This window comes from Bufo gargarizans, chromosome 2, assembly GCF_014858855.1.
Source record: "Bufo gargarizans isolate SCDJY-AF-19 chromosome 2, ASM1485885v1, whole genome shotgun sequence".
NCBI classification, from domain to species: Eukaryota; Metazoa; Chordata; class Amphibia; order Anura; family Bufonidae; genus Bufo; species Bufo gargarizans.
In genome coordinates, this window is record NC_058081.1 from 244,427,516 (window position 1) to 244,440,775 (window position 13,260).

The 13,260-nt window shown below is 42.2% G+C and overlaps 1 protein-coding gene across 1 annotated transcript in view; it reads left to right on the forward strand.

Annotated features, from left to right (window-relative positions):
* The first annotated feature begins 9,898 nt into the window (after positions 1-9,898).
* Positions 9,899-13,260, forward strand: part of CDHR3 (cadherin related family member 3) — a 61,261-nt gene continuing 57,899 nt past the window's right edge. Inside the window, exon 1 of the mRNA XM_044276769.1 lies at positions 9,899-9,965. Within this exon, the coding sequence (XP_044132704.1) occupies positions 9,917-9,965 (49 nt within the window). The 5' untranslated portion in view covers positions 9,899-9,916. The remainder of the gene's footprint in view (positions 9,966-13,260) is intronic.

Genomic DNA, 13,260 nt, shown 5'->3' on the forward strand with positions numbered 1-13,260 from the left:
CCCCTTTGAGGCGATCGAACAGCTCGGAAATCAAGGGTATCGGGTAAGCGTTCTTGATCGTGATGCGATTGAGACCCCTGTAATCGATGCAAGGCCTCAACTCACCGCCCTTCTTTTTCACAAAGAAAAATCCAGCCCCTGCCGGGGACGAGGATTTGCGAATGTGTCCGCGTGAAAGCGCCTCCCTCACGTACTCCTCCATGGCTTCATTCTCCGCTACCGACAGTGGATAGACTTTGCCACGAGGAGGAACGGCACCAGGTTGTAACTCTATGGCACAATCGTATGGGCGGTGCGGAGGTAGGGCAACCGCAGGCAACAGAGAGTCCGAGGAAGTACACAGCAACTTGACAGGCCCATGGATGCAACTGGCCCCACACTGCGGTGACCACGAGAGGATCTCGGCCGATCTCCAATCAAAAGTCGGATTATGCTTCTGGAGCCAGGGGTACCCCAAGACCACCGAGTAGTGTGGAGACGAAATAACCTGGAGACAGACCGACTCTCTGTGAACGGCACCAATGGCCATCCCCACTGGAAGGGTCTCCTGAGTCACGTGTGGCGGCAGAAGGGGTCTGCCGTCTATCGCCTCAAGAGCCAGTGGGGAACCTCGAGGCTGCAGAGGAATGGAATTGGCGGCAGCGAACACACTATCAATGAACAAACCACCAGCACCAGAGTCCACCAACGCCTGGGTCGTCACCGAGCCCCCGACCCAGGAGAGGACAACAGTAATCAGTGCTTTGTCAACACGGGAAACCGGGGACGAGGAGACTCCACCCAAGATCTGCCCCCGACAGGATCTCAGGTGTGAGCGTTTCCCGGACGGTTCGGGCATGCCAACCGAAAATGCCCACCGAGACCACAGTACATGCATCGGCCCTCACGTCTCCGGAGTGCCCTCTCCCCCTCGGACAGGCGAGCAAATCCCAGCTGCATGGGTTCACCCCCAGACAAATCATCCCCAGGAGGCGTGGGAGGAGAGGGAGGCACGGGTGGGACAGCAGACATAGGCGCCAATCTGTTAGGAGACCTCCGCAGGCTCTCCTTAAAGGAAGGTCTCTCCCTGAGTCTGGTGTCAATCAAAATCAGGAAAGAAATAAGAGACTCGAGCTCCACTGGTAGGTCCTTAGCTGCAACCTCATCCTTCAAGGCATCCGAGAGACCATGAGAGAAAGCAGCGACCAGAGCCTCATTATTCCAGCCCACCTCTGCTGCCAGGGTACGAAACTCAATGGCGTATTCAGCTACGGATCGTGAACCCTGTCTGATGGACATAAGGAGCTTCGCAGCAGAGGCGGCACGAGCCGGCACATCGAATACCTTCTGAAGAGAAGCAACAAAACCGGAAAACTCGGCAACCACCGGATTGTTGTTCTCCCATAAAGGGCTGGCCCAGGCCAAGGCCTTGTCCGAGAGCAGCGAGATCAAGAAGCCCACCTTTGATCTCTCAGTAGGAAAGGCATGTGGCAGCAACTCGAAATAAATGCCCACCTGGTTAAGGAAACCTCGGCACTGAGTTGGCTCTCCCCCAAAGCGCTGTGGAAGGGGGGCAGAACCGGTCATACCCCGAAACACCGCAGGCGCAGCAACAGGTGTCGGGGTAGACTCTGGCGCAACAACCGGAGCGGCAGTAGGAGCGGGCCCAGGAGCGACAACCGACCCATCGGCAACGGAAGCTAAATGAGCCGTGCGTTCAAGCAGGGTTTGCAACGCCACAGCGAACCGACCCAACAGGTGATCCTGCTGATCAAGTCTGGCAACCAGCGTAGGTAGCGAGGATGGCCCTGTACCGTCAGAATTCAGGGCTTGGTCCTAATGTCATGGAACCATGAACCAGACGTACAACAAGAGATAAGTGGAAATAAGAAGGCTTTATTGAAAACCAAGCTGTAAGGCAAAAGTCCAAACGGATGGCTAAACCGAAGCAGGGTCTTGCGAAGCCAGAGGTCAGGAACCAGAAGGGTAGTCAGACGAAGCCAGGATCAGGAACCAGAAGGGTAGTCAGACGAAGCCAGGATCAGGAACCAGAAGGGTAGTCAGACGAAGCCAGGATCAGGAACCAGAAGCAGCAGCAGTCTTAGAAGCATGTGAACACAGGAGGACCAAGCAAGGAACTGAAGCCACAGACCTCCTATATATATGAGCTAGGCATCCAGCTCCTCCCAGTGGGAAGGAGAAGCCGCAGGGTGGGAGGCTACAAGAAACCCAGAAACCAAGATGGCCGCCAGCACATGTCAAACGAAGGAGAACAGCAAGAAGGTAAGACCATGACAACGAGTTTAACAATAGCACAAATTTCCCTTTTAATTAAAGGCTTAAAATTTGCACCCAGTGCACAATTAAATAAATTCGATACCTACATTGGGATCCAAAAATTTATGAGGAACATATGTCTGAAAAAATATTTCATCAAAAATCCGATTTCCATAACCGGACAAACAGAAGAAAGATTTGTACACACTAATTTGAAGAAAAAGTCAAAAAAAATTCCCAGAAATGAAATTGGCCCAGAAATGGGAAGTTTCCAGAAAAATGTTGAAGCTGATCTTAGAAAAATCAAAAATAAACAACTATATAGAAAAAATTTAACTAATGGAGAAGTGTCCGCAATTAAAGAACTTCAAAAAAATGAAAAAATCACGATTCGCCCCGCAGATAAAGGCGGGGCAATCGTGATTTTAGATACCGCTAAATACATACAGGAATGTTTGAGACAATTATCCGATAATTGCACATACAAAAAATTGGATATAGATCCTACAAAAAAATGTAGTGATAAATTAGAAGAATATTGCCAGAAAGGCACACAGATGGGTATTTTGTCTCAACAAGAATCTGAGTATATTATGGGGACGCCGGGAAGACTCCCGGTCTTCTATTGCCTTCCTAAGGTACACAAGGACATGGAGAGTCCTCCCGGCCGCCCCATAGTATCAGGTATTGGCTCTTTAACATCCAATTTATCCAGATACATCGATACATGGCTACAACCCATGGTGAAAACCACTTCATCATACCTGAAAGACACCACGCAAATCATCCAAATATTAGAAGGGTTAAATGTGGGAGAGGACTGGATTATGACCACACTCGATATCCAGTCCCTCTACACAGTAATAGACCATGAAGCTGGAATAAGAGCCATTAGAACTCAATTGGAAAATAGTAAGATAATGAAAGAACAACAATCAGATTTTATTTTAGAAGGTATTAAACACATCTTACAACATAATTATTTTTATTTTGAGGGATGTTTTTACTTACAAATTAGAGGAACAGCCATGGGCACCAGGTTTGCCCCCAGCTATGCAAACCTGTTCCTAGCACAATGGGAACAGGAAACTATTGATTTGCATAGAGGGGGTAACCTGGTGCTCTGGCGTCGATATATCGACGATGTCCTTTTAATCTGGAAGGGAGATCAAGATAGTCTTAATAGGTTTTTAATGGGACTCAATACCAATAGTCTGAATTTAGTTTTTACCCAAAATATTAATACGACAGAAATAGAATTTTTGGATTTGGCAATTACGAGGACAGCGGATAAATATATCTGCAAGACATATCAAAAACCCTCCTCTCGAAATGCTTTTATCCTGCACTCCAGCTGCCATCTGCCCAACTGGCTGCTAAATGTACCGTTCGGACAATTCCGTAGGCTGAAACGGAATTGTACCGAAGAGGCGCAATTCGAATTGGAAGCAATGCACCTGAGGGATAAATTCCTAGCGAAACAATACCCAACCAATATATTAGAAGGATCATTGGAAAAGGTTAGGAAATTACCTAGGAGTGCATTATTAACTGTAAAAACAGTAGAGCCAAAAGAAACAGACTCCCAATTCAGGATTATTCTTCCATATACAACACAGAGAAGGAAGGTGGAAGAAATTATCAAACGGCATTGGCACCACCTACTACAAGACAAAATATTAGGTAGGTTAATACCAGCCAGACCACTAATAACATATACAAGAGCAGCCAACTTAGGGATAAAAGTTGCCCCATCGATTAAAACTAGGAAGAGAATAACATCAAATTCCGGGAGATTAACGAATCTAAAAGGTTTTTACAAATGTGGACACTGTATATGCTGCAAAACTACAAAAATCCCTAGAAATACGAAGACAGTATCATCCACACAGAATGCCTTTATATGGGAGATTGAACAATTTCTTACATGCAACTCGGAGAGTGTGATCTATTTGGCTCAATGTCCGTGTACAAGACAATACATTGGACGGACAAAAAGGACCTTGAGAGTGAGGATATCGGAACATATTTCCAATATTAAAAAGGGGTACGAAAAACACTCACTCTCAAGGCACTTTAAAGAAGCCCATGGACAAGATCCAACAGGTCTGTCATTTGTAGCATTAGAAAAAATAGATAGACACTGGAGAGGTGGAAACCATATCGAGCGGATGTCTGGAAATTTTGGGATTCTTATAGATTAGGTGGTGTGCCCCTTATTCAATTGGAGATCACATGGTTAGCCGTTTATCGGCTCTGTGGTCCCCTCTTGTTTGATGTGCACACCACCAAGTACGTTACTCTCCAATATTGATATGAACATTGATATGAACATTATAAGAAAGTCAAAAAGAAAATCTATAGAGGATGAGGCCCTTGGTGACATATTTGTCATAAATTATTATGTAGTCCTTAACTTTTTGAAATATTGATCTCCCTGACCATATCTTATATTGTATGTGTTTTTATATAAATTTTTATATTATTTTACATATTGACTATTGCTGTTGCGATTTTATATTTGTAAATAACTGTGAATGGATATATTTATACTAACAAATAGGCTGCGGTTTGAATGCCATAAAAAACGCATATGCGATTTTAAAACCGCACCAAAAACGCACCAAAAAACCGCATTGGGAGAAAAAGCGATTCCAGTCCAGATTTTGTGGACTGCTGATGAAGATATAAAAGGAGGGGATTGAACAACAGGGATATAGCTACTGAGGAAGAGGACTGAAGTCCTCGAAACGCGTTTAGCGTTATATCCCTGCCAACAACAAGCTTTTGGATATGATCGACGATATTTGAATTATCTTCGACAAGTGGAGCGCTCCATTTTCTACCTACTCTGCAGCTCTCATCAGATCTTCGGACTGAAAAACTCAAATCCCGCGAGAACTCCGGTACACCACGTGACAAACGCCGGAGAGCGGGGACGCTGAGAACGAGCAGAAGCAGCACAAACAGACGGCCGGAGATTCGTCTGGGAGGGTAAGCTACAACATTTACCCTAGAAATCGATCATACACTTCAAATTGGAAGTTACAAGAATTATATAAGAACTGTGGAAGAGAAATACAAAGCGAGTGATATTATTCCCCAACAGTATTTCACACAGCTTGTGGACTTGGCTGTATTTTGCATTTAAAGTGACGGCATTTGCATTGAATTGGACACATACTGCCCAAACAGGCAAAGAAATATTTATTCTCCAATAGAGACTCTATCTTTGATGCGGTTCATGATCCAATATAACAAGATACTTTGCTTTTTATTATTTATTTTTTAGGGGATTTTTTAAGTACCATTTTTATATTATATGTATTTTACTGTTATAATAGCGGTATATTGATTAAAATAAATTGTTGTTTGATGTGAAACCACATAGTGAGTGCCAGCCGCTTTTTTCTATTTTTCTTATTCTCTTGGACTGTTAGAGTGAGCAGTCTTTCGGCTAGAGCACCCCTACCTTACTGAGGAGGGTGGTGAGCTATCCACACACCTTTGCAGTTTTCAAAAAGGAGAAATATCAATAGTGGATATTAAGCATAAACGGCACGTAATTAATTAATTAGAAAATATCAGGAGGAAAATAAACATGCTTCTAAAATTACCTTTATTTCAATTTAGGGGTAACGGGGAAAATTCACTCATAATAACCAGAACAATGTAACAAAAAGGTCTCTCGCCTAACAAAACAAAATAATTGCAAATATCCTAGCAGGGCTGATGCAGGTAATGATAGGCGTGTCTGGGGTGGCAAGGCTGAGCCTAAGGTCCCTTTCGCACGAGTGAGTTTTCCGCGCGGGTGCAATGCGTGACGTGAACGAAATTTAAATTTAATTTGTATTAATTCACACAAACGCCCCATCCATCTACTCTTGGTCCGGCCCCCGGGTCCAATATATGAAGCCATTGTGGCCCACGAGTCAAAAAGTTTGCCCACCTCTGATCTACATCCTTAAGATCAGCTAGTGAAGCTGGAGTGTATAGGAATAGATTGCCACCTGCTCCTCTATATCTCCCTCACATAGAGCCGGTAGTTCTGCTCTGTGTTATTTATATATTCACAGAATCTATCTAGTAATTGTAGTTAGTGATCAGTATATAGTTCAGGGTAGTGATAGGTTCTACTACTGTTGTTGTTGCTCTGTTTTCTACCTGGAAGAAATCCTTTCATCATCGTCATCGTCTTCTCCTGATCGGCTGTCCGTCATCTCCTGGAAGAGTCCTGGATCTACAGTCATCCACAGGGGCCCCTGCACCTGGATCATCTCTTCTGTTGCCTGGAGGTATTGTGCACTCTTTCTATACATATATACCCGGGTATATAACTTAAGATTGTTGCAGGATCTCTGGTTATTGCAATACTGCTGCGTTCTCAGTATACTGCATGTATGTACTATTATTATTCTTAGTCCTCATGCACACGACTGTAGTTATGGTCCGCATTCGAGCCGCAGTTTTTGCGGCTCGGATGCGGACCCATTCACTTCAATGGGGCTGCACAAGATGCGGACAGCACTCCATGTGCTCTGTTCCGAGGCCCCGCAAAAAAAAATATAGCATGTCCTATTCTTGTCCATTTTGCGGACAAGAACAGGCATGTCTACAATGGGCCGCCCGTTCCGTTCCGCAAATTGCGGAAGGCACACGGGCGGCTTTTGTTTTTTACGGATCCGCGGTTTGCGGCCCGCAAAAACGGCACCGTCATGTGCATGAGGTCTTACCCTTAAAAAGTTTCTGTTACAACCTTATGCGGTATCTATATGTATTCTTCAGACTGTGAGATTAGTACAGTAATCCTTGTTAAGGCTACTAACTAGACTTCATAGGTAAGTCCCAGGAAGAGATCCTCCCTGTACTACAGAGGCTCTAACCTGGGTGGAGGCACTGATATGCTTCACTTATGTTCCCACTCTTCTATTCAGCAAAGGCTCTAGGTCCCAATATGTACACAGGTAAGCGCCCCCCCATATAGGGCTACACTAAGTTTTCTTAAAGGTTGGATAACCTCTTTAAGATAATGTCAGCCAGAAAAAGGAAAAAAAGGATCAGTTTTTGCCCGATGGTAAATAATATGCATGAATGTAAAAATAGATGTACATACTGGTGTAATACGGATGCAGTATTGATGGAATACGGGTGCACTCTGTTTCATCATATGTCTGTACTGGGATCTGTATTTCCATGTGTACCAATGCATTTGTGTGAAACAGGCCTTAGGTGGCTTTCACATGGCAGTATTTTGGTCAGAATTTTGCATTAGCATTTGTAAGTCTCTGTTATCACATGCTGGACACCATAACACAAAAACCCGACTGGCCTCATGATATTCAAAGGGCTCTGTTTATGTCTGTCATGTGATGAATTGGGATCTGCCATTATTTTTGGTCCTATGATGGAACCAAATATAAAACCAAAACCGAAATACAAAAGTAGATGTCAAGATAGTAAAACCAGGAGTGGAGGATAAAACGCTGACCAAAATACTGCAGTGTACAAGTGTCATCATGCTTTCCAGGAGAAAACTCAGTAATAGCTAAAGGATAACAAAATGTCCACAATGAAAACAGAAGTCCACAAGATGGCGCTACTGTCACATTTTTCAGCTATAAGGAAGTCACCTGTTGGCCATCTGCAGAGGCAGGTATTGTACTTGTACCAGGTATATTTTGTTCCCTCACCAAGTAAATTACAGATGTAAGCTGTGGACACAGCTTGGCCTTTTTGTTCAAGCTACTTGCAATTATTACATTATTAACATGCTATTTTAACTGATGTCAATTGCATAGCAAACTGCTTCCGGGTATGCCCCGGCTCCCTCCAGCGGCGATCAATGGAGTCGGGGCTTGTATTCAGCAGCCCCTGTCATGACAGGAGGCTACTGCATAGTGTTTCCTGTGGAGCCCATGCCTGTAGCAGGTCTCCATAGGAAACTAGTACATTTCTCATAGACTCCAATGCTAATTCATTGGGATCTATGAGAATAGCAATCTAATATCCAATAAAAAGTACAGATCTCCCCACAATAATTTCACACAGCTCTGTACACATAACTACAAAAAAGGTATAGGGGTCAGAATATGGCGATGAAAAAAATATAACAGATTTTTTTCTAAAGGTTTTTATTATTTTATCACTATCAAAATGCAAGAAAAACTATACATATAAGGTATCACCGGACTTGGACTGACCTTTAGAATGAAATTAACTGGTCAGTTTTATCGCACATTGAACGTCGTAAGTAAAAAAAACTGTGGCGGAATTTTTTATTTTTTTTTCAAATTCCACCCCATTTGGAAATATTTTCCTGCTTCCCACTACCTCATATGCAATATTAAATGGTGGCGTTGGAAAGTACAGCTTATCCAGCAAAAAACAAGCCCTCATTCAGCTATGTAAACGGAAAAATAAAAAAAGTTATGGCTCTGGGAATGCACGAAAACACAAAAATGAAAAAAATCGCCGGGGTAAAAAGGGTTAAAGGGGTATTCCGGTTACAGAAAGTTATCCACTATCCACAGGATAGGGGATAACTATTAGATTGGTTATTTCCACATCTCCCCAACTCCTGTATAAATGAATGGAGCGGTGAGGCGCATTTCCAACCAGCTGCTCCCCCCCCATTTCAGTGGGCTCCACAGGTTACAGGTGATCGGTGGGGGTCCCACCAATCTAATAGTTAACCCCTATCGACAGGATACTGCAACCGGAATACCCCTTTAATACTTTTTCTCCTATTATCATCCACTCCTGATTTTGGCTTCCAAAACTGCACCAGGAAACCTGACTGTGTGGCCGTACCCTTAATCTACTTTCACACTGGCGTTTAGGCTTTCCCTTTGTGAGATCCGTTCAGGGCTCTCACAAGCGGTCCAAAACAGATCAGTTTTGCCCTAATGGATTCTGAATGGAAAAGGATCCGCTCAGAATGCATCAGTTTGGTCGCCATTCCACTCAGGAAGCGGACACCAAAACGCTACCTGCAGCTTTTTGCTGTCCGCCTGACGAAACGAAGCCAAACGGATCCGTCCTAGCACACAATTTAAGTCAATGGGAGATGGATCCGTCATGGCTACAGAAGACATAATACAACTGGATCCGTTCATGACGGATGCATGCGATTGTATTATTGTAACAGAAGTGTTTTTGAAGATCCATGACGGATCCGGAAAAAACGCTAGTGTGAAATTAGCCTTAGTTCTGTTTTAAGCAATCAGTAAAAACAGCTACTGTATCTTAGGTTACGGGAAGCGAGTGAATGTACAACATTTGTGCTAGTTTTGTAGTTATATTTTTTAGTAAATACATATTATATTTCTGCCTTTGTATGTGGTCGCTGGCTCATTACCAAATGCTAATTCTATTCATCTCGGCCGGAGGAACCAGACTGGGGTCCCCCAATATAAAATGCTGCTCTTACTGTTAGGTGCACAGGTATTGAATGCTGCAGAGTGGAAGGACGCAAGCACACTAATGTGTTTAGGTACTCCCATAGATACGCTTTGCAATCTGTTTGATTCTTGACTGGGCAGCTTGTTCTCCAGGCAGAGGAGGAGATTAGGTAACAGAAGGGCAGGTAAAGCCAGACAGTCCACTCGTCAGCCCTGTGATACCGTACACACATTCACTCGCAGCTCAGGCTTCTCAGAAGATGGAGAAACTCAGGCTCCTCTATTTCCTGCTTGGTGTCATAGGCCCTGGTAAGGTGGCAATAAATGTCTTAATATAATTATCTTTTAATGATACATGATAATGGTATTTTTGTTTTATAAAAAAAAAAAAAAGACTCCTGTCAAAAATTGATGCAGAGTAACAAGAAAAAGTGAGCTCTTTAAGGACTTGTTCACACGACGGTGGTTTTGGTCTGCATTCGAGCCACATTTTTTTGTGCCGTTTTGCGGACAAGAATTGGCATTTCTATAATGGGCCTCTGGCTCCTTTCTGCAAATTGCGGAAGGCACACGGGGGCAACATCCGTGTTTTGCAGATCCGCATTTTGCGGACCGCAAAAAATGGCACGGTCGTGTGAACAAGCCCTAACATTGTTTCTAATACCACAGTAATCAAGATTTATTTTCTATACAGGTGAAACTCGAAAAATTTGAATATCGTGCAAAGTTCATTTATTTCAGTAATGCAAATTAAAAGGTGAAACTAACATACGAGATAGGCTCAGTACATGCAAAGGGAGATATTTCAAGCCTTTATTTGTTATAATTTGGATGATTATGGCTTACAGCTTATGGAACCCCAAAGTCACAATCTCAGGTGCCCTTTGCTCAGGGGGTATGGAGTTATTAGCTGACTAGAGAGTGATACTTTCAGCCTAGAATAGTGAACCTTTTCACAAAATTCTAATTTTAAGTTGCTTTACTGGAATAAATAACTTTTGCACTGCACGATATTCAAATTTTTTGAGTTTCACCTGTGTGTGTGTGTGTGTATGTATATATATGTATGTATGTATGTATATATATGTATATATATATATATATATATATATATATATATATATAGTATGAAGAAAAGAAGGCAGCACTCCAATAGGTAGTGAAAAGTGGACGATTTATTCACTCATCAGCTCAGCGACGTTTCGGCTCTCACTATGGAGCCTTTTTCCAGCCTTTTGGAAAAAGGCTCCATAGTGAGAGCCGAAACGTCGCTGAGCTGATGAGTGAATAAATCGTCCACTTTTCACTACCTATTGGAGTGCTGCCTTCTTTTCTTCATACTATCTACATTTGGGATCTTGGTCACAGGTCTCGTTGGAGGATTTTTTGCACCCACATACATTTTTTTGTGTGCTGCTTTCCTTTCTTCTATTTTTTATATATATATATATATATATATATATATATATATATATATATATATATATATATGTGCCTCTTTTCATTAATTTGACTGGTTTACATAATTTTTATAGAACCAGAATAATTTTTTCCCTTGTGTCGCTATATCTTGCCTGCTGATTTACAGTGACTCTGCTCTAGTTCTATGACTCTCTGGACTTTGTAAGTGTTCAGTTTCTACTTTTTAAGGCTACATGCACACAAACGTATTTTCTTTCCGTGTCCATTCCAGTTTGTTTGCGGGCCGTATGTGGAACCATTCATTTCAAAGTGTGCACTCCGTTTCCGTATGTCCGTATTTCCTTTCCGCAAAAAAATAGAACATGTCCTATTATTGTCAGTATTACGGACAAGGATAGTACTGTTCTATTAGGGGCCAGCTGTTCCGTTCTGCAAAATACGGAATGCATGCGGACGTCACCCGTATTTTTTGCAGATCCGTTTTTTGCGGACCGCAAAATACATACGGTCTTGTGCATGAGCCCTTAGTCGTCAGCTTCTGGAGAAGAGTTGTCGATCCAGGGAGTGAGGCCTAGTTCACATGACCGTATGGCTTTTATTGTTTTTTGCGGTCCGTTTTTCACGGATCCGTTGTTCCGTTTTTGAGTTCCATTGTGTTTCCGTTTCCTTTCCGTTCCGTTTTTCTGTATGCCATGTACAGTATACAGTAATTACATAGAAAAAATTGGGCTGGCCATAAAATTTTCAATAGATGGTTTAGAAAAAACGGAACGGAAACGGAAGACATACGGATGCATTTCCGTATGTGTTCTGTTTTTTTTGCGGACCCATTGACTTGAATGGAGCCACGAACCGTGATTTACGGCCAAATATAGGACAAGCTCTATCTTTCAACGGAACGGAAAAACGGAAATACGGAAACGGAATGCATACACATTCCGTTTTTTTTGCAGAACCATTGAAATGAATGGTTCCGTATACGGAACACAAAAAATGGCCCGTACACTCGCCAAAAAAACGTTCGTGTGAATGTTTTTCCCCTAAAGTGGGGAAAATTGGCTTCTACCTCAGTTTTCTTTTTTTTTTTACCTTCCTCTGGATCCACTTGCAGGATGACAGGCCGAACTGGATGGACAGATGTATTTTTTCAGCCTTATAAACTATGTTACTATATTATGTTACTTAATGAGCATTTAGTGTGTAGATAATCATTTAGGCGATTAATGACAGCAACGATTTACCTAAAATTCACCTGTTTTACATGGAAAGATCACAATTCTACTACAATTCTATAACGACAGTGTTTGTTCACATAAACGTGTCAGGATCTGTTCAGGGAAAAACTGATTGTTTGGCACGTATGTCTGCGATTGCGTTCAGTGTTTCGCCCGGATGTAATCAGGGCGTTTTTCATGATTGTTTAGGAAAACTGAAAAATAACTCAATATTACATCTGGATGTCTTCTGTTTTTAACGCAAGCCCTATTAATTTCTAAGGGGCTAGAGCTGAAAAATGCACAATATAGAACATGATGTGATTTTTCCTGAACACAAAGAGGATGTGTGAAAAACGCTCATGTACACAGATCCATTGAGATGAATGGGTCAGGATTTCGTCATTTGCTACACACATTGCATCCGGATGGAACACTTGCTTGTATGAAAGAAGTCCAATCAGCATTTAATATAAATCATTGAAATACCAGATATGGCTAAGGCTTAATTCAGACAGACATCCTGTCAGCGTGTTTAACTGTATCCCAGTGTAAAACCCATAACCTTTCCTCGCTACTGAATCGAACTTTCAGCACCACAGAATTTCACATGTGACTTTCTTTTGCAGCCTGATTATTACATCCTTATTCATTATTTGTATTGTACTGTATACTTATTGTGGTATACTGTATCTACTATATCAAATGAAATATAGATACATATGTGTAATATTGAGCTGGTTTCATTTTATTTCTGTATTTTACTCATGTTAAACTCTATACCTTAAATGCTAATAGTATATATATATATATATATATATATATATATATATATATATATATATATTCAGTATTAAACCATGAAAAAGAATTTTGCTGAGAGTGAAGTCTAATAAAAAGACATCGGAGGCCATTTATCAAAGACCGTCATTTTATGCCAGTCTTTGATCGCCCCTGCGCTGCCGGAG